Source organism: Mesocricetus auratus, unplaced genomic scaffold (genome assembly GCF_017639785.1).
Source record: "Mesocricetus auratus isolate SY011 unplaced genomic scaffold, BCM_Maur_2.0 Super-Scaffold_100022, whole genome shotgun sequence".
NCBI lineage: Eukaryota > Metazoa > Chordata > Mammalia > Rodentia > Cricetidae > Mesocricetus > Mesocricetus auratus.
This window is the reverse complement of record NW_024429203.1, coordinates 36,632,275-36,659,588: the sequence shown is the minus strand read 5'-3', so window position 1 is coordinate 36,659,588 and position 27,314 is coordinate 36,632,275. Positions and strand designations below refer to the sequence as shown.

The 27,314-nt window shown below is 47.7% G+C and overlaps 2 protein-coding genes across 8 annotated transcripts in view; one reads left to right on the top strand and one right to left on the bottom strand.

Annotated features, from left to right (window-relative positions):
- Nucleotides 1-1,982: 1,982 nt before the first annotated feature.
- On the bottom strand, nt 1,983-12,791 carry Stoml1 (stomatin like 1). Of its 3 annotated transcripts, none has more exons than XM_005069614.4 (7): nt 12,595-12,791; nt 11,183-11,289; nt 9,318-9,467; nt 8,886-9,089; nt 7,206-7,401; nt 6,583-6,801; nt 1,983-6,113 (listed from the first exon to the last, which is right to left on the bottom strand). In XM_005069614.4, the coding sequence occupies exons 1-7, from the start codon at nt 12,725-12,727 to the stop codon at nt 5,920-5,922; spliced, it is 1,203 nt and encodes a 400-aa protein (XP_005069671.1). In that variant the 5' UTR covers nt 12,728-12,791; the 3' UTR covers nt 1,983-5,919. The 3 variants fall into 3 exon arrangements, with proteins under 3 accessions (XP_005069671.1, XP_040585698.1, XP_040585699.1); XM_040729764.1 differs by having other exon boundaries at nt 11,183-12,441; nt 12,595-12,732; XM_040729765.1 differs by having other exon boundaries at nt 11,183-12,367; nt 12,595-12,729.
- A 3,885-nt stretch (nt 12,792-16,676) lies between these two features.
- Pml (PML nuclear body scaffold) overlaps nt 16,677-27,314 on the top strand; it is a 36,172-nt gene continuing 25,534 nt past the window's right edge. For 4 of the 5 annotated variants that reach the window (XM_021226872.2, XM_013112979.3, XM_013112980.3 and 1 more), the window contains exons 1-2: nt 16,680-16,903; nt 18,651-19,111. In XM_021226872.2, coding sequence (XP_021082531.1) covers nt 16,775-16,903; nt 18,651-19,111 — 590 coding nt within the window. In that variant the 5' untranslated portion in view covers nt 16,680-16,774. Of the gene's footprint in view, nt 16,904-18,650; nt 19,112-27,314 lie in introns of all 5 variants that reach the window. The other variant, XM_013112978.3, reaches the window with a different exon arrangement.

Sequence of the window (27,314 nt, the reverse complement as noted above, 5' to 3'; positions counted from 1 at the left end):
TATCCTAAAGGAATGGTCCTCAATCTGTGAGCCATGAACCCTTTTAGGGGGACCACATATCAGATACCCTGCATACCAGATATTTATATTCCAAGTCATAGCAGCATCAAAATTAGTTATGAAATAGCAAAGAAAATAGTTTTAGGCTTGGGGTCACCACAACATGAGGAACTGTATTAAAGGGTTGTAGCATTAGGAAGGTTGAGGACCACTGCCCTAGAGCAGCTCTGAGAGCACCTGGCTCCTCCCCTTCCTTCCTCTGGGGTCCTGCTCCCTCCCACACTCAGCTCTCTTCCTGTTATCTTACTTCTCCATTTTTCTTCTGTGCGCTTCAGTATTTCTGTCTCCCTTCCTTTCTCAACAAATCAAATGTAATCTTTTGCTTATGCATGCACATGGCAGGGGGCACATATCACATATATGAGGGTGCACATGTATGTTGAAGTTGACATTGGGTGTCTTCCTAGATCTTTCTGCACTTTATTTACTAAGGGAGGGTATTACATTGAACCTAGAATTTGCCAGTCCTGGCTAGCATAGGGATCCTGTTTCTGGAATTACAGATGGTCTCCAGTCACACTTGCTCAGTTTTTACATGAGCTCTGGAGACTCAAATTCCAGCCCTCATGATTATATGGCAGAAAGTATCCACAAGCCATCTCTCCAGCCACAAGATGTCTTCATTTTATCCAGTCAGTTGAATTTCAAAGCCAGCTGCTGGTGTCCGTTAAATGACAGACACAGGCCAATGCTGGAGATGCGATGAAGGCAGGCTGGAGTTCCAACTCCTGATAGGCAGGAGACCATCAGGGGTGACCCCTCAGTCTCTCTGGTCTTCAGTATCCTGCCTCTTTCCAGTCCCCTCTCTGCCCCAGTCTCTTGAGCTGCAGAGGATCTGGGTCCATAGGGGTGGCTCTCTGTCTGTCCCACCCCAAGTCTGTACCAGCTCTTACAGTAGAGTCAGACTGGACACAACTAGAAGCCCAGGGTCTTGAAACACTATCCTGAGACAACCCTGTCTCCCCACTTCTAGCAGTCAGGAGATGAAGGGAACTAGCTCTGTCACAAACCCCTCAGGGAAACATGCACCCTGGGCCTAACTGCCTCAGCCTTCTCGCCTAGGAAGTGAGCTGGTAGGACGAGCACTGCCCCCCCCTATCCGGCTCCCTTCTTGTCCTGTATCCTAAGGTTTTCTTTCACTATGCCCATGCTGGCCAGACACCAGATGTCCCTCACCTGCCTTGAAAATACTGGCCTCTCATCAGCACTACAAAAGATTTGCTGTCCTGGATGGACTCCACTGGACAGACAGGACAGCAATTGGGAACCATCCACAAGAAGAGGACCCTGTCTCCCTGCATTTCCATCCCCCATGACAAAAATCTCCCCAGCACCCCCCCATCCCTGTATAATTTTTGGTCTGGAAGCTGTACAGAGAGGCTGACCAGGGATGGCCAGCAAATGACTCAGTGACCTACTTAACCATCAGTACTACCTTCTCCTAACACTGTTAGAACCTGGGGAGAGGCTGGACTGTAAATACTTTCCTGCATGCACCCAGATCCTCCACCTCCTATATTTCCTTCCCTCTTTCTCCGTTACTCCTTTGTTCTTCTCACTGTACCTTTTTTTTCTTTCTCTAGAAATTACCACTAATCCCTGGCTCTTTCCTCTGGGTACAGTAACCTCTTAAATCACTTCCATCAAATACCTCCCCACAGTAGTTATGAAAAACAACTAAGACCCCAATTCAAGATTTACAGAAGTTAGCACATGCCTAAGATCCTACACATAGGTTGAGACAATAGGATGGAAAGTCCAGGGTCATCCTGGAATGCATATTTAGTTATAAGCCAGATGGGGCTATGTACCCAGTCTTGTCACATATATGCATGCACACACACACACATATGCATGCACGCTCACACGCACGCACGGCAGGGGAGAGGGAGAGGGAAAGTTACCTTAAAATGACACCCAAATACCACATTGTAAATATTTATATATCAATTAGCAAGGAATAACCATTAACATTTACTCACTAGATTATTCTGAGGGGAGAATAGAAGTGTCTGGCTTAGTACAGGGATATAGTAGGCATACAATAGTTGCTCTTTCTAGCTCAATACAGGGATATAGTGGGCATACAATGATAGATTCTCTTTTTAGCTCACTACAGGGATACACTAGGCATACAATAATAGCTACTCTTTATAGCTCACTACAGGGATACAGTAGGCATACAATTATAGTTACTGTTTCTATTTCACTACAGGGATACAGTAGGTACATAATGATAACTACTCTTTCTAGCTCCTCAAAATTCCCTGCACAGAGTCTTCATATTTCAGATTCCATCTACTCAAATTAGGTTTCTGCCAGTCTCTTCCCCTTGTGCTCTAACACGGGTGTCCGTTTGTCCTGTCTTTCCCTCTTTTAGTGGTCTACCCAATGGCAGGCTCAGGGAAGATTCTGACTTGACACTTTAGGTGTCTTTGTGTCCCTTCTCCTGTGGAATGCCCAGTTTGCCCTGTGTTCCAGGCCCAGGGGCATTTGAGCCTGTAAGCAACATCTCTAGAGTGCTAGCCACATCCAGAGAGGTACCCACTCAGGATACAGTAATGGTGTAGGTCTTACCTATACCCACACAGACATCCACATAAGTTTCCATTTCCCGAACAGAAACGTTAATCAAAAGTTCATTTTTAAAAAAGGGGGGGGCGGGGGAGTTTCAGTTTCAATTCTCCTTAAGCTATGATCTCATCTTTCCTGTCACTGCCTACTCTGCCTGGGATACAGTGCCAGCTGCCAAGGATCTGTATATGAGGGATCATGGAAAGAGGCCTAGGTTCCTTTGTGAAGCAGTCCTTCAGGACACTGGCAGGAGGATGCTTACAGGGAGGTAACGGTCCAGTGGGGAAGCATGGTAACATAGAAAAGAAGTGGTTTCCCTGTTCACTACTGCTCCACTCATATTAGCCAGAAATTGGAAACAACCTAGATGTCCCTTAACAGAGGAATGGATTAAAAAACGTGGTATAATTATACAATGGGATATTACTCAGCTCTTTAAAAAAACTGACACTAAGAAATTTACAGGCAAATGGATGGAACCAGAGAAAAATAATAAAGTAACCCAGACCCAGAAAGATAAATATGGTATGTATTCACTTATATCTAGATATTAGTCATTAAATAAATGATACGCTACAATCCAGAGAAGTAAGGCATATGGGAATGGGGGTGGAGGGGAGGAGAAATGTGGATCTCCCTGGAAGGAGGGCTGAAGCAGGAGGGGGGAGAACAGGAGGATCGGGTGGGGAGGGGACGGGATTGAGAGAGGGAACAAGGGGAAAGACAGCTAGAATCGAAGCTCATTTGAGGGGTGTTATGTAAACAGTACAGTGGAAACTTCCTACAATATGTGAAGGTGATCCTAAGGAAGTCTAGATAATGAGGGATATGGAACCCCTATTGGCCATCTCTTGTCACCAAACGAAGCTTGAAGGGCCAAGACTGGGTTTCACCCAATTGAGTTGTTGGCCATAGGAAATTCCTAAACAATCCAGGCTGTTGCCAAGAAAATAGGCTGCTCTCCACAAATTGACAGCAAGGCCCCATTGCTAAAGACAACACCCATTCAATTCATTGAACAAGGAGGGGTTGAGTTAGTGCTCATATAGAACCTTCACTCCTCAAGTTCTAATGTCTATGACACAGAAAGGTACCAATCCAACTACAAAACCTTTGATCTACAAATGTCCTGCCTGTAGTATATAAAGGGCAACGGTGACACAAACCTTGTGGGAATAACCAACTGATGTCTAATTTGGCTTAAGGCCCACTCCAAGAGATAGAACCCATATCCAGCTCTGCTTGGGTGGCCAAGAACCAGAGTCCAGATAGCTCAAAGACCTAGGGTAAAACCTAATACTACTGGTCTTTAAAAAAAATAACAATAAAATGACTCCTAATGACATTCTGCTACACTCACAGATCAGTGCCTGCTCAGCCATCATCAGAGTTTCCTCCTGCAGCACAGATAGGAACAGAAACAGAGGCCACAGCCAGACATTGTGTAGAGTGAGACCTTAGAGACAAATGGCTCCCCCCAGAGCTCAGGGAACCCCACAGAAGGAGGAGTGGGGGAGACAGAGGACACCAGGAGACTAAGGTCCTTCCTCCAGAACAAGTGAGCAAAGCTCACGTGAACTCAGAGGCTGAAGCAGTTGGCACACCAGCCCCCTGCGTACATGCTATTGCTTTCAGTTTTGTACTTTTACAGGACTCCTGAATCTAAAAACAAAGGGGTCTCTGATTCTTGGGCCTTCTCTTGGGGTTCTCTTATTTTCTGTTGGCTTGTCCAACTTAGAATGATGCTCTCCATTTTACCTTAATATATTTTATTTTGTTAAAAAAAATCTAGTCCTTTAAAAATATCAAGTGGCAATAGCTGTATTCTGGGGGTGGGGAGAAGACAAGAGAGTGATTTATCAATAGCTGAGGGAGCTCAGCCAGGAGGGAAGGGCTCTAAGGGACACTGGGGAGCCAGCAGGGCCCAGAGAAGTGGCTCGGGAACCCAGCCTCTGTGAGAAAGCCGCAAGAGGATCCCCACTGTCTGTGGGGCCCATGGAGGCTCTGAGGGAAGTGCCCAGGCCAGGTGGAGGCCTACGATGCAAGACAGTGTCTGGCACCAGAACAGACAGAGGGACACAGTGCAGGGCCCAGGAGAAACGACTGGCACTGGCAGAAGACAAGCCGAGGGCTTGGGTTGGTGTTTGGTTTTCCTCTACAAGCCTCTCTAGGACACTACGCTCACTTCTTAGCCTTGAGCTGGGCCCTATCAGTGGGACAGAAGCAGGCTGAGCCCAGAGCCAGGACTCGAGCTGGGTCTCTCTCATCAGCCAGGGAAGCAACAACATCTGAGGGCAGCAAGAGGGCTGCTCACAGTGGCTCCGACTCCTCTCCTGAGCATGTTAAGAGCCCCTCATCTTGCTCTCCAGTAAGTTAGTATTTGTATTCATGTCCTACTTCCCTGGTAAATCTGTTTCCTCACTATAAAAAGAAACACAGAGCAACCCACAGCTACCTCACGCTGACTTTCAGGGATGTGAGACACCCAGAAGGAAGAGCTTCAAATGCTGAGTCAAATGCCTTGGCCCTTGGCTGGGCTTAGGGTCTTATAGACCCTCCCTACGCCACCACGCCCCACAGCCAGCTTGTGCTTCTCCACTGCACACTGTAAACGCCACATTTATTTGTCGGAGGCTCTCAAGCCTCTAGTAAGCACAGGATAGCAGGGCTCTCCCCACATGCTGCCCTGAGCCCAGCTCCTCAAGCATGCAGGATGGAACTGAGGAATGAGACCAGGTGTCTTCGGGAGCAGTCCCCCGGAAAGACAAACTCTCCTCTGTCCATGCCCTCCCCTCCTAGCCTGTCTGGCTTGCCAGTAGCAAGCTGGGGCTGGCCGGCCCCACTGCAGCACCCGCTTCTGGGGGCCCGCCCTCCCTGCTCTTCCCTACTGTCTGATCTCCCTGGGGTCAGAGTCACGGTCCATGCGCTTTGGTCTTTCACACGGGGGATACACAGGCTGCTTCTGTGTCTCTTGTCTGTCCAGTCAGGTTATCAGCGGGCTGGGCTGTGTGTCTTCACTCTGTAGCAAGCTCAGGACTAGGCACTTTGTTGGGGATCGAATACGCAAAGGCCTGTCCAGAGCACCACCACAGCTGAAAAGCGCCAGGCACCTGACTCAGCACTGGCCAGCAGCAGATGTCTCCCAGCCTCCTGGGCTCCTGGTTGGGCCTGAAACATCTTCAGGCCTCAATTTTCTGTGGCCCAGACCAACTCCTCCTATCCCAAGAGGTTTCTCTGGCTTGGCACCAGGTTCAGGGTTAGGTCATGGATGGACAACCAACACTGCTACTTCAAGGCCCTAAGGACAGCCTCCAGCTTCATGACCACAGCTAGGTCCCCCTTCACCTTCAGCCGCCCACTCATGTAGGCTCCCAGGGGCCGCAGTTCCCTGCACAGCAAGGCCTGTAGGTCTGCCTCCGTCATCTCCACCACCACATCAGGGATGCCATCAGGTGCTCCATGTCCCACTCGGCCTTGTCCTGTTGGGAGGAAGCATTGGCATCAGTAGGAGGATACACTGTGGGGAGAAGAGGGTAGCACATCCCACTGGGAACAGCAATCACTGGTTACTTCAAGTTCTACAGCTGGGGGTGTGGCCTAGACTTAACCCCAGCCCCATACACACAGTGGTGGTAGGACAGGTTGTAGTCAATGACTTCAAGTCTGACTGACTTCTTGTTGCTTCTGTTTGCAAACTTATGAATGATAACCTTGCTTCACAAGGTCACAGTGTTAAGTACAGTGCCTGGTATGCAGTAGCCTGTTACCTATGAGGCTCCTGGTTACCTGACTGAGCTGTGCTGCTGATCACAGAGAGACAAAAGCTCAGGCTGTAGTTATGGGCTCATTCCAATCAGGTGGCAGGAGCAGGGGACAGTCTTTAATGGACCACGGGGCTGGGCACAAGCAACCTAAGTGGGAAGGGAAGGACAGAGGGGACAGCCACACCTGCAGTAAGGTCCAGGAAGTAGATACTCTGGGTGCCACTGGGCAAGATGACGTTGAACTGATAGCAGGCCCCAACCTGGCTGACCAGTGCCTCTGACAGGAAAGGTTGCAGGGCAGTGAGAAGCCCCTCAGCCACAGGCTGCTTCGGGCTGGGCTCAGCCCCCGCCCCAGCATGACAGGCAGGCGGCTCCACTTCACTTATCATTTCCAAGGTGTCTACTGGTGGCCGCCAGGGTTGAGGAGGAAGACAGAGAACACGTCAGCGCTCTGCAAAGGTCAGCATCACTCCAAACCTTTTGTGAGGCCTCTTCTTACAGCCCTTCATGCCCTGTACAATTGTCTCCTCGCCTGAGATGCCTCTGAACTCCCAACCAGCATTCCTAAACCATGTCTAAGACACTCTGGCCTGCACTGCAGCATGACCCTCTTCCTGGCTACTCTTGCAGGACTAGAGCATCTTCCCACAGAGCTACCAGGGCCTCTACACACTTGCATGCTTGGGCTCTTCTCCATGCCCTCACTCCAGTCAGCTCTAGAAATGGGGTAGAATGAACCAGCTAAGCGAAGGGGACTGGGAGAAAAAACTACTATGTGATGAGCCATGAACACTCCACACTCCTTACCTGGTCTTGAGGACGGAGCACCTCCTACTGCTGAGTTCATGCTCCCTCCCAGCAGGTGGAGGGCCAACTGTTGGAGGGTGCTGTCCAGGCTGGGCACAGCTGGGCTGTCTTGGGGTGGCTGCAGCACAGCCTCTACTGCCAGCTCTACACGGTCTACTTCCAGTCCCCAAGCTCTGGTCACATCATTGATCTCCAACTGGGGGCAGTGAAGGAAGAAATGTCCGTCATTTCCTAAGGTCTTTCTGGACGTCTCTAGATGACTCACTATAGACACATATGGACACGAAGGTTCTCCCTGGAGTCTCTCCTGACAGTGATGAGGCAGTGGGGGCTGGGGCTGCAGGAAGGCAGTGGGGGCAGAGAGCAAGGGCTGGGGCTGTAGGAAGGCAGTAGGGGGCCAAGAAGCTATTGGCCAAAATGCAGCCTGGGAAGAGTTGGGGAAGTGGCAGGCTGAGGAAGAGGTGAGGGGGGGTCCATAACCCCTACAGATGGGAAAGGGAAGCGGGAAATGCACACTTGCATGAACCAGGACTTGAGAAACATGTAACAGACACACAACACAGCTCCTGAGATTTCCTTCCAGTTCTGCTCCACCAGGAGGTGTAGACGCACCCTGGGCCATGGACCCTCAGTGACTTTCACAGCCTAGATGGGCTTCTTCCAAACTGCCCCTCTACCAACAAAGCAACGCAACTCTGTTTAAGAGTAGTTTATCTTTCTAAAGATGAATTGTAACTGGATGTACTTGTATGAAGAATCTGGTAGCAGCACATGACTTGAGTTGTACTGGTTTGAACACTGCGTTGTAGCTCTGGCCCAGAGTTGCCCTTTACCATGAATGGTTCTCAGAACCAAGTGGGTTAATTTCTGGGCCTTGGGTCCCCTCCTCTATTAAAATAAAGAACACTGGCCTTCTCGCAGTGCAGATGGGAAGCTGAGACGCTGTTGGGCAGGCATAAGTACTCTGTAAGTCATAAAATGCTGGGCCTGGGGCCCGTGGGCTCAGTGGTAGAATGTTTGTCTAGCATGCCCACAGCCCTGGGTTCCATCCCCAACTGGCATTGTCAAAAACAACAAAACGAAACAACCACTGTGCCATGAGGACCACTGTTATGGCCAAAAGTAGTTTTTTAGTAGGAATTTCACTCTGCTTCAGTGGGGTGCTTGGTGAAGTTAGACAAAAACTAGGCCACACAGGAGCGGAAGTTATATATGGGAGGGACATGCCTCTGAACATAAAACAGACAGGAAAGAAGGTAAATCAGGTACATTCCAGTGTACCTAATTTCTCACACATGTAGAGCAGGAACAGGAAAAAGATTCAAGTGCCTCAAGTCTCTGTTCTGCTCCAAACAAGAAAATAAGCCCATAAAAATGCACAAGCAGGAATCCCAAGCACGTGGCTGCACCAGGAGGGCCCTGATCCTCTCAGCTACCAGAACAGAAACTACAGAGGGCCCTAAGCCCAGGGCTGTGACCACAGCAGCAGTGAAGGGTGGAACCTCAGCAGTCTGGGCAGAGGCCCAAGGACCTCCACTAGAGGCCTCTTTTCAGGGTACATGGGCTCAAGTTGTGCGGCCTGGGTCACCTCTGCTCCTCTACTTGGGGCCTCACCCAGATTCCTTTCAGGAGGTAATGCTGGGACATATAGTGAGCCAAGAGCCGTGAGATGTCACCTACCAGGAGTTGGTCACCGATCTTGAGCTTCTCCATCTGGATCTCCTGCAGTGGCCTCCTGAGTAGGGCCTTGGTCATGGCATTGTGGGCCGTCATTCGAGTGGCTGTGTTTAGGTCCTTCACAGCCATCACAGACAGCACTGGGTCCCAGATGCGAAACTGGACATCGGCTCCCACAGACAACACAGCCCCATCCTTAGAGGCCAACTGTTTCAGAAGACCACAATAGAGATGACATTAAAAGGGCCAGGAGCTCCTGGGAGGTCGTACCCATTGAGACTGTCCAGACTGACCCACCTGCCTGGCAGCTAGCTCCTCAAAGACAAAATGGTATCTCCAAGTAGGAGTCAGGTATGGCTCAAAGCCTGGGTATACCCATAATTCACCATGCACGGCCCCATTCCTTCTGTGCAGGGCAACCGAGAAGGCCCTCACCTTGCAAGGAGGAACATTGAAGGCTCGGGTCCTCAGATCCACCCTCTGGAAGGAGTCAATAAAGGGCAGGAGAAGAACCATGCCAGGCCCCTGGGGGGTACGGATCCGGCCCAGTCGAAACACGATCATCCTCTCATAGGTGGGCACGACCTGTTCACGATATCAAAAGAAAGGGTTTGGAAGGGGTTTGTCTAGGTTGGCCAATGTCATTTTCCAGATCCCTCTCTGATCAGACCCTTACTTCACCCTTTGGTGTGTATGGTGTGTGGGAAGGCCAGAGGCAAACTGGGCCACTTCCTGTTTTCCTTTTCCTCTGCCAGGAGGTGAGGACTTCCTGTGGTATACTGTGACGCTGTGCTCAAACACACTGTGTCAAGCAACCAAGGACTGACACTTCTGAAGCTGAGGGCCACTGACTTCCCAATGGTCACTGATCACAGTGACAAAAATACCAGTACACTTAGTTATGTGAGATGAGAGAACCCAGGCTCGGAGACACTGAACTCAGGTACTCGTTCAGAGATCACAAGTGAAAGGGTTGTAATATGAACACTGTTCTCAGTAACGGGCCATGTCTCAATCACTGCATGTACTGACTTGAGCCAGAGAAACTTTACATCTGTGGCCTGAAGCTAATCATGACTCATTCCAGGGAACGGTTTGCTCTTGGATTAGCTGGGGAAAAGGCCTGGTTGCTCTAACAAATGCCCTGAGCAAACAGCTTCACCACCTTCAGCTCCCTGGAGCCCCTCGAGAAATAGTTAAATCTAAATTGAGAACTAAAGGCAAGAGAGGCCAAGCCACCCATCCATGGTCACAGGGCATTTATTTCAGTGGCACTATAGAAGTAGGATCTGGGTTCATCTTTCTAGACCACACAAACACAGAGGCTTTCTGACTTCACTGCCTAGGGCCATGCCAAGGGAAAGGCCTGCCTGGGCTTCACATCACTGGAGCTCTCGGGGTGGTGCTCAATTGCAGCTATATCTCTCCTCATTTCCTAGAAGCACCACCACTTATGAGAATTAAGGCCTGAGTTCCACTGGGTGAGCTGGGCGTTTTTCTTTCAATTGGACCTAGGCGAAAGGTCCAATAGAAAGAAAGGTCCAATTGAAAGAAAGGCAAAGGTATGTGTCTAGATTCCAGAACTCAGAAACTTATCTCTACTCCTTACTGGTTCCCAGGATGACTTTGGTTAAGTATGGACCTTAGTTTATTCATTGAAAGGGTGGGAACTGTCCTAGTTTCTCCTGTAGCTGTCATAAACACTGTGAGCAAAAGAAACTTGGGGATGGGGGTCGGTGAGAGGCATGGGAGGATGGGAGGGAGAGGGAGCTGCGATTGATATGTAAAATAAGATTGTCTCTAACCTAAATTAAAAAAAAAAGGAACTGGGGAGAAGAGAGTTCATTTGGTGTGCAGGCTACAGACCACACTGGGAGAAGCTAAAGCAGGAACTCAACAGGAAACTGAGGGCATGACTGAAGCAGAGTCTTTGGAGGAATGACATACTGGCTTGCCCCACACCCTCTGCTTGCTCAACTAGCTCAGGCCCAACTGTCTAGGGATGGCACCACAGCGGGCTGGGCCCTCCTACACTACTCAGCAAGCAAAATGTCCCCAAAGACATGGCCACTGACCATTTGATGGAGATAGTTCCTTAGTAGAGGTGCCCTATTTATAGGCATGCCAAGTTGACAACTTGACACGATAAGCCTTCAAAAATTAAACAACCCTGCCCTTGCCTGTTTCATAGAGGTGTGGTAATAGTTAGAGGCAAGGGGCTAAATACGGGGGATCCATTCATCAATGCCAACCCTTTCACTGCGTCTCCCGACTCCCCAACAGCATCCAGCCAGACTTACCTTGAGAGCAAACCAACCAGAAATGGGGAAGGTGAGCAGCAGCAGCAGGAACCCCAGGAAACTGATGAGGCCATGGCAGAGACAGGAGGACCAGCTCTCAGGTGCATCTGGGGAAGAAAGAGCAGAAGCAACCACAGAATACCAGATGGGCCTGGCAAGACAACTTCAAGTACAGTATCCCATGAGTACAGTGGGTCATGCGAACACTTTACCTGTCTTCTGCTTAGGAGGCTCCCCATAGCTGGTTAGGGACCACCTATCATAACTAACTGGTCTCAAGTGCAACACCCTACATAAGGCTTTTCTCTCCCAGGTAAGAGCCATTGAATCTGAGAACACATAGCAAGAATAAACAATTCCTTTTCCAATGTGTATTGTCCATCCAAACCTGGGAGAGAACACTCACGCTGGGTGGAACTAACACTGCTGCTGTTAGCACATTCCTCTTTTACCAGAAGTATGCTTTCAAGGGGTCCTTATGGAGAAAAGGCCTCAATGAAAAAGGCCAAAATGGTCATTGTTCATCAATAAGAGTCACAGTGAGACTAAAGTGTCCCTTTCTAGCTTAGTCCTTACTCCCACTTTAATACACTAATTTTTAAAATGTATATTTCCATTCAAGCAGTTTGAAGGGAAGAGCTGGGAAGATGAGGCTAAAGACAAAGATTCTAACCCTTGGAGAACCAAGAAGAAAATGGCTGTTAAGCAGACAGCCCCAGATAGGAAGGCATTTTGATAGAATATTTGTTTTATCCTTCAGGGAGCACCTGCCTGCAGGGCCAAGTCCCAAACTCTGACCTCTTCAGGAAAGAAATCTTTGGTCAGAGGCAATCCTAAACGCAGAGGGCAGAAGACGGGAAATTCATTCGCCAATGCCAAAGCGTTCAATGTACTGTCAATACAGAAGAACTACAGAGGGCCCAAATACTTCAAGGTCAGGCTGAGAAGTATGAGCCAAAGGAGCCGCAGAAGGCTCTGGAGTAAGAACAGCCAAAGCAAACAAGATGGGGAGATTGCAGGCCTGCCTTTTTGTTCTGTGCATCTTCACCAGTACACAGGAGACTCCTGGTCCCTGCGTTGCTACCCTAGGGTGACTCTTTTTCCATTTCTCTGAAGGTGCTTTTAGGTTGCTCGTGGCCTCCTCCGCCTAGGATTCTGTTTTCTTTTTATGCACGATGGGCTATCCTGAAAACCGTAACGTGATGAGCTGAGGTTCGGGAAGATGGGGCTACGCTGGTTCCGAAGCTGCAGCTGTGGCCCTAGGGAGGACAAAGTAGCAGCATCCCAACGCCTTTTCTGGCATCCTCTCCCCATCCTATTCCCTTCGCACTCCCTCCTCCTAAAGGCAGGGAGTACAGGTCTGGGGGTACTGGCCAGTCCCTCTAGGTACGCTGTGCTGGGAAGCCACTCACCGGGCCCCGGCCCCACGCCGCTCGGCTCTGGGGACAAGCAGCCCTTCTGCGAACCCACAAAGCCGAAACTTGACTGCTGGAAACGATCAAAATCCCCTAACGGCAGCGCCCGATAGCCAGACCTGCCGAACATGACTTCAGACCGGGGACACGCCCCGCGCCTCCACCGGCCTCCAGCCCTGCCCAGCCCGCTACAGCTCCGCCCCGCCCCGCCTCGCTTGCCGCTTCCGGCTTCACTCTCGTCGCTAAAGACAGTGGCTGCACAGGAGCAGGAAACAGGCCGGGTCCGCAACCATGTTCCACAGCGCCACCTCCGCTGGGAGGACCGAACTGCGGTCGCACAGTTTGGGCACTTGGCCTTGGTTCTAGAGCTTCTTGAAGGTCCCGGCCACCTCTGCCACCTCTTTCCTGATCTTTTACCTGGCCTTAGGAAAGGAGGAGAGGCTTAAAAAGAGCATTACAGGAGCCTTTTCTCCAGAGTCAAGGAAATGTCGTCTGCCTCACAGCACTCCTCCAAACAACACACAGAGGGATGGGCTTTCTCCAGATTTAGGCTTCCTCCTGGGCATGTTTGGCAAATTGGTTTTTGTTTCCCCACAGTTAAAAAAAAAACAGCTTGTCATACAGAGCGCTGTACTTATTTGCTTAATGATGGCAGATCCAAGTCACTGTGAACAAGGTGAAGTCAGGTCTGAACTTTGGTATAAAAGAGAAATTCCACATTCAGACACCTCAGGAAGCATGGCAGCATGTGGTGATGGTGGTCATGGTGGAGGTGGTGGTGGTGGAGGTGATGGTGGTGGTGGTGATGGTGATGGTAGTGGTGGAGGTGATGGTGGTGGTGGAGGTGATAGTGGTGGAGGTGATGGTGGTCATGGTGGAGGTGGTGGTGGTGGAGGTGATGGTGGTGATGGTGATGGTAGTGGTGGAGGTGATGGTGGTGGAGGTGATGGTGGTGGAGGTGGTAGTGATGGTGGTGGAGGTGATTGTGGAGGTGATGGTGGTGGAGGTGATTATGGAGGTGGAGGTTATTGTGGAGGTGATGGTGGTGGAGGTGGTGGTGATGGTGGTGGTGATGGTGATGGTGGTGGTGGAGGTGATGGTGGTGGAGGTGATTGTGGAGGTGATAGTGGTGGAGGTGGTGGTGGTGGAGGTGGTGGTGGTGGAGGTGATGGTGGTGGTGGAGGTGATGGTGGTGGAGGTGGTGGTGGTGGAGGTGATTGTGGAGGTGATGGTGGTGGAGGTGGTAGTGATGGTGGTGGAGGTGATTGTGGAGGTGATGGTGGTGGAGGTAGTGATGGTGGTGGTGGGGGAGGTGATGGTGGTGGTGGTGGGGGGAGATGATGATGATGGTGGTGGAGGTGGAGGTGATGAAGGTGGTGATGGTGGTGGTGGAGGTGATGGTGGTGGTGATGGTGGGGGGGGAGGTGATGATGATGGTGGTGGAGGTGGAGGTGATGAAGGTGGTGATGGTGGTGGTGGAGGTAGCAGTGGAGGAGGAGGAGGAGGAGGAGGGGGTGGGGTGAATATAACACAGAGCTATAAGATGGCAGAACTATCACAACATTACATCAGTCCCTTGATCCAGGTACTTGAGGTAACTTGTCTTTTCATGGCTTTAGAAAGCCCTATGGAGGGAGCAAATATACTGCAATGCTGGGGAGGCTGCCAGGTAGCCATTTTATAAAGCCAACAAAGAATGAAACTTTCCCAATCTTGCTTCCCTAGATTCCTGCTATAGCCCGTTTCCAAGTCCCTCTGCCCATGACTACTGTGATGGCTAATTTTAGTCAACTTGACACAGTCTAGGGTCATCAGAGGGGAGGAAACTGCAATTGAGAAAATGTCTTCATAAGACTGGACTGAAGACAAGCTGTAGAACATTTTCTTAATTAATGATTGATGTGGGAGGGCCCGTGCCATTGTGAATTCTATAAGAAAGTAGCCTGAGCAAGCCACTGGGAGCAAGTCAGCAAGCAGAGCCCTCCATGGTCTCTGCATCAGCTCCTGCCTCTAGGATCCCACCCTGTTTGAGTCCCAGTCCTGGCTTCCTCCATCGATGGGCCATGATGTGGCAGTGTAAGCAGAATAAACCCCTTCCTCCCCAACTTGCTTTTTGGTCATGGTGTTTTATCACAGCAATAAAAAACAGAAGACAAGTTGGTACTGGGAGTGGGGTTTTAGTTAATTCCAGATGTAGTCATGTTGGAAACCAAGAAGAGCCATCATAATTCCACCCCTTGTCAACTTGACTCACAATCATGTCTCCTTATATTGTGATTAATTTTCAAATGAAAACAGTAAGTAGGTCATAGTAATGCCTAAGCATAAAGATTCCTCATACAACTGCAAATACATTATATATTTAACAATGTCATAATTACACCTAACATGACTATCCCTCATACAACTTCAAATACATTATAAATTTAGAATAGGTGGCAATGTCCCTTGAGGGACATTCTTTTAGTGTCTCAAACTTAAATATGATAACCATTGATATTTTCTTAATTGATGTTAGATCACATGATAAAGAAATTGAGGAAATAAAACACAAAATAAGACAGAAACATCTGCACACTACATTTTATTGTTCTTAGTTTGATGGCCCAATTTTAGAGGTCAAGGAGGTATGGGACACTTTCAAGGCTCCTCATAGACTCTAGGATGTTGGGTCTCCCTTCAGCACCCCCTCACCCCAAGTCTAAATTTACCAAAGCAGGGACCTGTTATCATCCCTTCTGATCTGTTTCATATAGAAACACGGCATAAGACACCAATACACGCCGGGCGTTGGTGGCGCACGCCTTTAATCCCAGCACTCGGGAGGCAGAGGCAGGCGGATCTCTGTGAGTTCGAGACCAGGCTGGACTACCAAGCGAGTTCCAGGACAGCCTCCAAAGCCACAGAGAAACCCTGTCTCGAAAAAACCAAAAAAAAAAAAAAAAAAAAAAAAGACACCAATACACATAAAATAAAAATAAAGAAATAAAAAGAAAGAAAGAAAGAAACATGACATAGGATGGATGTATACAAGAGCCAGAAAGTGGGAGAGAATAGATGAAGTTGGAAGTCAAAGGCCCTGGCCAATGAGACTACCTGTAGGCATGCCTTTTCCCTCGTCTGCTGAGTTCTGGATTTCTTTTCACTGGTCAAGAGCTAACTTTCTATCTCGTTGCTTTCTCCACTGCTTCTGGCCAGTTCTCCCCCCTGCCTCCCTGCTTCCCACCACTCACATTCACCAGACCCACTGTCACTGAAGGCAGCATCCTGTTCTGTCTTTCACCAATGTCCTTCCACCTGACCCAGGTCCTCCTCTGCATCCCACAGTCACTTCTCATAAGCTTCCTGTCTCAAGGTCATCAGAGAGACACAGCTGACACCATGTACCAAACCCTTCACCAATCTCACGCCTTATGATCGAGCCCCTCTTCTTGGGGATAATTTTTCAGGAGCTCCATCTCAAATCTGAAAATGGTCCTGACTACTCCCCAAACAGGCTCTCGTGTTTCAGACCTCCACTCCCTTCCAGGTGCTAATCTCCCTTTAAGGTGTCTCCACAACCGCGAATCCTGGTGACATTTTACCGTATGCTCAGTTGTCAGCTGAGGGATGACTTTCCAGGCAGACACATCCAAATACTGGGTCAAAGTCTTCATTTGGAGCAAAGTGGGGTGTATTTCTTAATAAAGAACTAGCCTCTCAAAGTGGGGGTTCTTAAATAGGGAAGCAGAAAACTGTGCGGTGAGCTGAGTAGCTCGCAGAAGATCTGGAATAGGGAAATGCCTCTGTCAACTCTGCATCTCTCCTAGTATGCATATTGTGTGCGTGGCAGGATCTTTTCTCGTAGAGAAGTCAAACTCGCGATCTTTCTGCTTTCAGAGCTATGCCATCACCGATGGCTTGCTTGTTTGCTTGTTTGGTTAACCTCTCTGATTCTACCCGAGGTGGATCCAAAACTTGCCAATCTTTCTCTTGTAACTCCCTAAGGGTGACTTCAAAACCAGCCTCTCCGCCCCTAGACCCGCCCCAGTCCTGTTTCACTTCCTCTTGGGGGGCGGGTCCTCGGCGGGTACCTCCCTGCTGGACAGCTCAGGCTGCTCAGTTTTCTGGCTCAAGTGTGGGATTCACTTCCCGCCCTCACAGACCCAATCCAGAAATCGAAACTGCACCGGTTTCCATGCAGAAGGCGCCCGCGTCTTTTGGATCTCCCTGCCTCCAACAGGAACCCATCCCGACCCCTACGCCCACCATGCCTTCCCCAGAGGACCCCTCCGAAGACCATGAACACAGCCAGAGCCCCGCGGAGGTACTACTGGGTTAAGAGATGAAGGGCTGTTAGGGTTTTATTTGTTTACTTCGGTGGAGGAGTTGAGAATGAAGAAGGTTTTTATAGAGAAGGTAACTTAGTGTCCTAGAGAGATACCAAGGTCCTGACCCTCCTGTCTGGGCAGGGGTAGGACGGTTAGCAGAGAATAAAAAGAGTAACCAGGATGAGTTAGGGGAGCCATGGGGATAGTTGTATTGTAATGAGATGGGCCACTCCTACCCCCTAGAGCCTTGTCTTTTAGCTTCTACCTCAGATGAAAAACGTCCAGGGAGAAGGCCAGGCCAGGAGTCCCCTTTGCTCTAGCCTGAAGCTAAAGGCATGTCCCAAACATGACAAAATCATTTCCACCCCTCACCCGCAGCTGTGGTAACATATGCCAAGAGCAACAGTACTCTAGATACAGGTATTGGAGTATGGTGGTAAGTTCCAGGCCAGCCTTTTCTACAAAGAGTGTTCAAGACTACTAAGGGCGACACAACGAGACCCTGTTTCGAAACAATACAAAAGAAACAAGTAAAACTTGGCCTCAACCAAAGTGTTGTCATGGCAAAAACCACTGCCGCTCATGTGGCGTCTCTGACTTTTGATTTTCATTTTATTTTATTCTATGTGTATGAGGTTTAGGGATTTTTTGTTTCACTTTCTTGAGCTAGGGCCTCACTATATAGTCTTGGCAGGGCTGGAGCTCACTGTGTAGACCAGGCTGGCCTCAAACTCATAGAACCACCTGTCTTTACCTTCTGAGTGCTGGGATTAAAGGTGTGCACCACCATGTCCTCTTGTCACTTCTCTTAAGGAAGCTTAGCTCTTGGTCCTCCTGGAAGTTTTATTACCTCAACCTGCCATACTTAGAAACTTCTATCCCTTTAGTCTTTATTCTCCCCCAACCCCCCTCCACAAAAGCTCAGATAATACCACATTGCCATAACGTTTTAATTATTAACGCTATATAGCTAAGGGTTAACAATACTAGTTAATATTTATGGGTAATTCTCATGTGCCAGGCACTATACTGAGCACTTTATACCCTTTAAACAATAGTTATACTTTCTGTTTCTATGAACTTAACTATTCTTAATATGTCATATAAATGGAATTGCACAATATTTCTTACTTTATGGGAGACATGTTTCACTTATAATGTCTTCAAGGTTCATCTGTGCTGTTGCATGTAATCAGAACTTCATTCCTTTTAAAGGTTGGATGATATTCCGTTACATGTGCAGACACATTTTGTTCATGCATTCATGTGCTAATCGGCACTTGGGTCGCTGTGACTATTGTGGTTAGTGCTACCTGGCGGGCGTGTTAGTATATAAATATCTGCTTAGAATTTTCCCCCAGTTCTTCTGAGTATATATGAAAGGTGGAAGTTCTGATCGTATGTTAGTTCTGTGTCTTAACTTTTGGAGAACCATAAGTACTTTAAATGAGGTTGGTGCTTTAGTGTGTCCTTGAAGGCAAAGATGTATCCAGTCTTGTATCTCAGGACCTATTAGTGAGTTTAGTGATAAGTAAATAGGTGCCCAGCAAATGATGCCGTGAGGGCTGCAAGGCCTGAGTAAATGAGGAACTGGGGTGCTGATAAGCCAGAGTATGACCCAGTGACTCCCCGGAATGGAATGCGAGGTCCTACCCTTTCCAGCTTCCAGAGACCAGTGGGGGAGGGGGAGGAGCAGGAGTCCTGTGCTTTCCCGAGGCCTTATTTCCCTCTTCGATTCACCAGCAGGCCATGAAGGAGGAATTCCAGTTTCTGCGCTGCCCAGGCTGCCAGACCCAAGCCAAGTGCCCCAAGCTGCTGCCTTGCCTGCACACGCTGTGCTCTGGATGCCTGGAAGCGCCGGGCTTGCAGTGCCCCATCTGCCAGGCGCCTGAGTCCGGCGCTAATGCAGAAGCCTTGGATAACGTATTTTTCGAGAGCTTGGAGCGGCGCCTGGCGGTGTTCAGGCAGATCGTAGATGCGCAGGCTGCGTGCACCCGCTGCAAAGAGTCGGCTGACTTTTGGTGTTTCGAATGTGAGCAACTCATGTGCCGCAAGTGCTTCGATGCGCACCAGTGGTATGTCAAGCACGAGGCCCGGCCCCTGGCAGAGCTCCGCGACAACTCAGTTCGCGAATTTCTCGACGGTACGCGCAAGTCCAACATCTTTTGCTCCAATACCACCCATCGCAAACCTACGCAGACCAAGTGAGTGGAGCATCTTGGAGCCAGGGGTGGGAGCTTCAGGGAGCTTGTCATTCAACAAGGGGTCCGCTGACCTGTAGTCGTTTCTAATGCCCCTCTGAAATATATACATGGCGCTGCAGAATCATTCTTGCACTCTTACCTAGTATGTCTTTAGTACAAAATTTTTTTTTCAGAGTGCCATTGCAAGTGAGGTGTAAAAACAGTACGCTTTAGTACAGGCCATCAAATTTTAGAAATCTTAAGAATGGATTTTTCCTCAGGGGCCCCAGGGAATCTCAGTAAGGCTGGGTATTAAGGGGCAAATAAATGGTGTCCCAAAAGTCGAAACTATGTCATCGGGGAATGCTGTTTGAAATTATCTATATACAAAGAACAAAGAAAAAGAAAAATTCACTTGTAATTATTTTTGTTAGAGTATTTCGATTTCATGTGTATAAAGGGGATATATTTATATAGCTCACAAACAACATCTGTACTAAGTAAAAGAGAGTGCCATCTCTGTTCCGTTTCCATCTACTTAGTTTTCCACACTGGCCCTCCTTCACACGGCAGCTGCCATTACTGATTTTGAATGCTTCTTTTCAGTTTCTTTGTGAATATACTTGCAGGTAGGGTCACTTTATAAGGGCGTGTTTCTTCCTGCTTAGCCAGTAAGGTAGTATATGATAAATAGACTTTTTGACCACTCAGAAGTGGATTACTTGCTTACGATTCTGCCTAATAGGGGTAGTAGTCCTTGGGAAACTGGTGGCAACAGAAAGCGTTTTCTCATTTGCAACACCCTTTGACCTACAGATTGTGTACTGCAGGAGCTTGCTTCCTTCCTGAGTCTCTGAGGAGTCCTGCCCGCTTGCCGGATTCCTCGGCGTATATTGCGGCTTAATTTGGTTCACTGTTAAGATCAAAAGACTTTCTGTCCATTTATTGGCCCCTGCATTTCTTCCTTTGTGAATTGCCAGTTTGGAGGCCTGTTTGCTTTTCCTTTGAAGCGTTTGTCCCTCTGTAAGAATCTGTTGCAGTATTATTTCACTTAGTATGTGTTACCATATTTAAAATAACTCTTCATTTTCTGGCAATCAGTCTCTCTCTTGATGTAGTCCAAGGAAGAGCCAATGCCTATGTTAGAAATCATCTCTATATGTTCTATGGTCTTTTAGTATGATAAATGAATGTCTTTTCTTTTGAACTGGATTTTGGCTCTTAGGAGGAAAAACTCAACTTGGATCTTGATATACTATCAATTTCATTCCTAGCTAGGTTACATTTTGAAATATTTTAATTAGGCTATTCTTTGTAACTATAAGTATAATCAATTTAGTATGAAGTATGTATGGTTTGTGCATTAGGTTTTGTCTGTTTTATACTAACCTCTTTAATTTGTAATCTTTCATTTCTTTGAGCATGATAATGCAGTCCTTCATAATAGAGGCGATGTTTTATCTCCCCAACCCCCCAGAGATGTGCTCATCTTCCTGCAAACTCTAACCCACTTCAAGATTACTTATAAGCCTGGATGTCTTTAATACCAGCACTGGGGTAGCAGAGGCAGGCAGATCTTTGTGAGTTTGAGGACAGTTTAGTCTACATAGCAAGTTCCAGCCTAGCCAGTGCTACATAGTGAGACCCTGCCTTTAAAAAAATTACTTATAATGCTAAAAATATGAATGCCATGTAAATAGTTTTTAATTTAATATTTAGGAATGATTATTTAAAAATCTGTACAAGTACAATATGAATTGTGTTTATGTGTGTGTATGTTATTCACATGAACACAAGAGTGCATGTGTGTGCTCATGCATGTGGAGACCAGGGGACAATTTTGGTTGTTGTTTTTGTTTGTTTAGCTTTGTTTTTAAACTAGTGGTTATGGAAAAACTTTTTTTCACCGATCCTAGTGCCATAAATAACCCACAATTTCCCTTTGGCCACAAGTCAAAATAAGCCACCCTGGCCTTTGCCATTGAGCTGGCATGTAACTCATGCTGGGGAGCACACAAGAGGTGGCTTTAAACTGGGGTTAGGGTCTGTCCTCAGGTCACTGACGTTTGATCACCATGCCTGTGGAGTGCGTTGTTTCAGCCAGCCATCAAGCCATGCCTGGAGTGTGCCGTGTTCTCTATTAGTATTGGTGCATGAGTGCAAACAGGCCCAGCCTTGTCTTCTTGGGTATCCGTGGGGTGGACAAACAGGGCCAGCAGTGAGCAGCAAGGGTGACAAGTAGGGAGCCTGTCTCACTAATCACCCTTCATGCCTGTGTTTTCACAATGACTCTGATTACAATATCTCTTCTGTTATGTTCCCTTGGCAGTGTTACCTGCACAGGACACAGGTATCTAATGTGTGGGCAGAAGGAAGCCATAAAGGCCTAGATTGCAGAAATTCCCCTGCCCAGCCTGGATGGACAGAGAGGCAGCTTCTAAGAGGGTGTCATATTGACTTAGATTAGCAGTGCTCCTAGGAAGGAAAGGAAGGTCAGAAGGGGCAAGGCTTCATGTGCAAGATTAGAGAGAGCTCTGGAGAATCTGTGAGTCATAGAAATTGCACTATCCTGGGGCTGGAGAGATGGCTCAGAGGTTAAGAGCACTGAGTGCTCTTCCAGAGGTCCTGAGCTCAATTCTCAGCAACCATATGGTGGATCACAACCATCTATAATGAAATCTGGTGCCCTCTTTGGGCACCAGATGTATACATGTGCACATGTATACATAATAAGTAAATAAATCTTAGAAGAAAAAAGAAAGAAAGACATTGCACTACACAGGGACAGGAAAAGTGAGCTGGGATCAGACACATGGGACTTGGAAGAAGTTATGATTTTATTTCACATTTTCCAGAACATTCAACCTGCTCAGCTTACTCCTTTTTCATATACACTCAGGTCTTGTCGTTGAGAACCCTACAGAGTGCTCATGAGACCATGGAGCACACTGTTGGAAGCCCACTGCTTGACGTCATGGCTAGACCCTCTCCCTGCACTCTGGTTCTTTGTCTCAAGTGGGCAACTTTGACAACTGTTAGGCCAATATTTATTTATTCAGCTGCAATCTTATTTCTATTTCACTTCTGTTCATAAGAATTTTGACAGGATGCATTCCATATGTTGGGTATGCTCAGAAACTGAAGTATAGAATCGGAGGGTAAAGGAAGCCCCCTTAGGAAATTGAGGTCTGTGAGAAGGCGGAGAGGAGGAGAAAAACTGGGTTCCACACTGTCAGAGCCTGCGGGACCTGGAGGTTCACCTGAGAGGCCTTTCACCCATGAGTGATAGGGATCTAGGGCTCTCTGTGTCTGGATATTTGAACCTAAAGTTTGGTGGATTGGGGTGAGGGAGTTTATCCAGAGCTATCAAAGTCTGTAGGCAGGTACTATAGCTGTATGGAGAAAGTGGAATACTTATTAATCAAATTAAAGAGGTGTAATGGGGGCCGAGTAGTGGTGGCACACACCTTTAATCCCAGCACGGGGGAGGCAGAGGCAAGCAGATCTCTGCGAGTTTGAGATCAGCCTGGTCTACAGAGTGAGTTCCAGGACAGCCAGGGCCACACAGAGAAACCCTGTCTCAAAACAAACAAACAAGAAGAAGTGTGATAGGATCAGAAGCCCGTTGGAAAGTCTCCAAGATAAGAAGCTGAATGGTTGGCAACAGGTGACAGAAGGGCAGCTCCAGGCGGGAACCAATGACATCCAATAGCAAAACTGTGACAACGCAGGGAAGAGCTGGGTTGCCGCCGAAGGGGGACATGTTGGTTGTTGGTTCTGCTTAGCATTGGGACCGTAGTGAGGCAAGCTAGGTGCCAGGAGTACAAACCTGAGGGAGACTCTCCATGCCTGTCCCACTTTAACCCTCTGCGAGAAGCTACCTAAGCTTTGCGCCCAGGATGCTTTGCTGCCACTTGCTTACCAGCCCTGCCTGTCCCCACCCTCACACCCACCCTGTGCAATTTTCAGTGCATTGCATCTTCTTCGGGCTCATGATGTTACTGAGACTGATTTCTGGCCAGGGAGGAACACCACCACGTGGCGGAAGAGATGCTGCTGCCAGCAGTTGGGCAACGTAGCAGAAAGGATAGTAAATGACTCCTTTCTCAGTTTCTAAATGCACTCACCCAGGAAACTTGGTTTCAGACCCAGGAATAACCGTGCTGCACTTGATAGGATACAATGTGTATAAAAGAGATTTCCCACACATACCTGGCCCTTGAGATGTTTCAGAGGCAAAGACAGGGAACTGAACATAACTCAAGGCAAGATCAGGGTTAGGGTGTTGGTCCCTGGAAAGGTTGGCCTCTCTTCTCCAGCAGTGGCACTGGGCTTAGCTGCTCTGAGATGGGGCAGGGAGACTTTGGACAGTGTAGAAGAATGGTTAGCAGTGAGACTTAATGGTAGCAGGCTTTTCTCGTTGATTCCTAACTAATAAAATGAAGCCAACTGGAATCACATCTGTGTGTCTGCCCATCTGCCACTGAATAATCAGTTAGGGAGGCAACAGTTTACTTCTTGCTGGGCATCGAAACAGCTGTTGCCAAGCAAATGAGAACTTATGTCAAAGCTGTGTTGAGTATGCCCAGTACAGTGCACCCTGGTGAGGACTCATAGGCCCCAAGAGACGGCTTCAAATACAGTGCCAGGTAGGTTGAAGGAGGGAGGGAGACCTTGTATCTGACTGTGAGGAGGACTAGAGACAGTTTCAAAACTGTACTTTGGAGAGGTTTGTTTGGTTGCAGGAATTCCATGAAAAACAATTTGTAAAAATGAGTGAGAAACGTTTAGCTTCTGGAGTGTAAAATGGTCGATAGCTCATATAAGTCAGGAAAGGTGGTCTGGCACCTGACTCCCACCCAACCTGATTAGATACAAAGATCGTGTCACCAGGAAGGTCTCCGCATTTCTGTGGCCTGGCTTTCTGCCAAGGCCACTCTATTTACAAAAGGTTCTTTCCCCAGGGTTGCCAGAGATTTTCAAGATCTTAGGCGGTTACATACAGTTAGCCTTGAGTCCTGGGGGACAAGGAACTGAAAGCTGAGTCTCAGTATTGTTGCCGGTGGATCAAGTACTCTCCTTGAAAAGCTGCTCGGAATGCTGGGGACATTCAGCTTGGCCTATGCCAAAGTCATTCTTTCTCAAAGCTCGTGGGTGTGTCCTCCTTAAAAGGAAGTCTGATTCCACGCTGGCATTAGGAGGGGGAAGTCCTTCAATGTGCCTCAGAAAATGGCTACTGCAAAGGAATCAAAGAAAATAAAATACCAGGTATGGGCAGAAATGAGGGCAAAGGACAGGTTTGTAGTTGGCACCCCGACTCCTTAGGAGCTCTTTCCCGTGGAGCCACAGAACCAAGTGTTCTGAGTTGATTCCCTTTCCCTTCTCTACCTTCCTGTCTTCTGAGTTGTTTCCCCCTGGGGTTCTTAATCCTGAACCCCCTGCCAAGACTGTTTCCACTGCCCAAGGAGATAGAAATGGGAGGTCGAGGGGTTCATAGGCGCTAACCTAGAAGAGGGCTCCTCCCACTCAGGGACAGAAGGATGAAGACTCCTGACTGTGGAGTGTAGTCTCTCCTGCCCTGCCGGCCTCCCCGTTCCTGCGGCCTGCAGCTAGCAGAAGGATTCTTCAGGTTGCTTATTTCGAACTCAGAGTGTATTTTCCTTTAGAACTCTACTGTTGAAAGGAAGCATGCTGTTAAAGCAATGGAAAGTTTCATTTTCCTTGAATTTAACAGAAAAACAAATTAGACTTGCCAACTTCAAAGTATGTTTAGAGCCTGGGGGTGAAGCTCAGTGGTAGAGTATCTGCTGAGTTGTGTGGGGCCCTGTGTTTGATCCCAGTCACCAAAAAGGGAAGAAAAAGAGAGGAAGGAAAGAAGGAAGGAAGGAAGGAAGGGAGGAAGGCTACCCTTCTAAAAAGAATCCTCTAAGATCACCTTTTTTAAACCTCAATGCTTAGATTTTTAAAAAATTATTGGAGATGGCTCAGTGGGTAAGAGCTCTTGTTCCCAAGCCTGATGACCTAAATTTGATCCCAGAGGCCACCACACACACACACACACACACACACACACACACACACACACACACACTTTAAAGAAAGCTGTTGAAGTCTGAGAATTTGTAATGAAGCTCTCCATCACTAAGTCACTAATATTAATGGAGTCTCATGGACACGCTGAATGCTCAGTTCCCATCCTTCCAGTTTTGGTTCCACCTCAACACAGGCCGCTTTACATTAGCATTTACGATTCTCAAATTGTTGGATTTTTTTTTTTTTTGCCACAACTGGAGATGGAATCCAGGATGAGCATTTACTGCCTCTGAGCTACATACTGTCAACACCCATATTCTGTGTTTTGGATGAGCTCTCACTGAAGGGACTTTGTCAAAACCAAGAGGACTTCTGTGTTTCAAGATGCTTGCGTCTCTTGGTTTTGAGAATATTCATGGTTGTTTTTAATACTTGAGTGACATTTTAGCTAGGTATAGTGTTCCTGGGTCACATTCTTTCCTTCGAATGTTGTACATACTACTGAATTTATTCATCAAAAAAAAAAAAGGCAGCTGGGTGTTGGTGTCGCACACCTTTAATCCCAGCACTCGAAGGCAGAGGCAGCTGAATCTCTGTGAGTTCAAGGCCAGCCTGGTCTACAGAGCCAGTTCCAGGACAGCCTCCAAAACCACACAGAGAAACACTGTCTCGAAAAAAAAGAAAAGCAGAATGCCAAGGGAAAATAGATTTTCTTTTTTTCTGTCTTTGTGTGTGTGCGCACACGTGTGTAAGCGTGTGTGCAAATGTGTGTGTGGGAGATGGTAAGCATGCCCATACATGTACATATAGAGGTCAGAGGTTGACCCTGCCTTTCTCCTTTTGATAGTCACTTTGCTTTTTGAGGCATGATTATGGAGCTCATCCCCTGGATAGACTGTTACAGGTACTGGGGATCCAGAGTCAGGTTCTCATGCTTGCACAGCGAGCATGAACCATCTCCCCAGCACCTCCTTTTCTGTCTTAATGCCCAGACATGCCTCTTATTATTGAAATGTGTTGATTAACCAGTGTCTGGCTAGTTTTATGTCAACTTGACACAAACTAGAGCCATCAGTGAGGAGAGAGCTTCAGCTGAGAAAATGCCTCTGTAACCTTGGGTTGTAGACAAGACTGTAGGACATTTTCATAATTATCAATGTGAGAGGGCCCAACCCATTGTGGGTGATGCCACTCCTGGGTTGATGGCCCTGGGTTCTACAAGAAAGCAGGCTGAGCAAGCCAGGAGGAGCAAGCCAGTAAGCTGCACCCCTCCATGGCCTCTGCATCAGCTCCTGCTTCCAGGTTCCTGCCGTGTTTGAGTTCCTGTCCTGACTTCCTTCTGTGATGAACAGTGCTGTGGAAGTGTGAGCCAGATAAACCCTTTCCTCCCCAAGTTCCTTTGGTCATGGTGTTTTGTCACAGCAATAGAAACCTAAGACATCCAAGTTGACTTGATAGGGAGAATTTGTATCAAATTATTCTGGACCTTGCCAGACTCCATCCATCTAAAACTTCTGTGACATTTTCCTCGTCACTCTTCTTTCTCCTCACTTTCTGCCTTCTTTTCCTCTTAGTTTATTTTTAAGGGTTTTCTTATTAATAAACCTAACAATATCACTGCATTTTGAAAGGAACTTACTAAACATCATTTGGGTGGGCAACTAATTAGAACTACCATATACAGGCAAAGCTATGTGATAGTCATTTTTATAACTTGTTTGGTAATTCCAGAATTGCTTGTGCCACACAGGGAATCATTGTCTATTTTGATATCACCAGATTCTGTTAATGTTTAATGATGAGTCTTGTAACAAATTCCTGGCATGGCATATTACACTGTGGACATATTCTGCCAAAGCTGTTAAGGGTAGTGTGGTATTTCAAGATGGGCATGAGTGAATGGCAGAGTTGACTGTTTTTATATGTTACTTATCTAATAGTAGCATGCTGTTGTCTTAGTCTCTTACTGTCTTTTTTTAAAACTCTTGGCCCTAACAGATTATTTTGAATGTTCTTTTTAAAAAATTTATTTATTTATTATGTATACAGGGTTCTGCTCGCATGTGTGTTGCAAGTCAGAAGAGGGCACCAGATTTCATTATGGATGTTTGTGAGCCACCATGTGGTTGCTGGGAATTGAATTCTGGAGCTCTGGAAGCAGCCAGTGCTCCTAATCTCTCTACCCTTATTT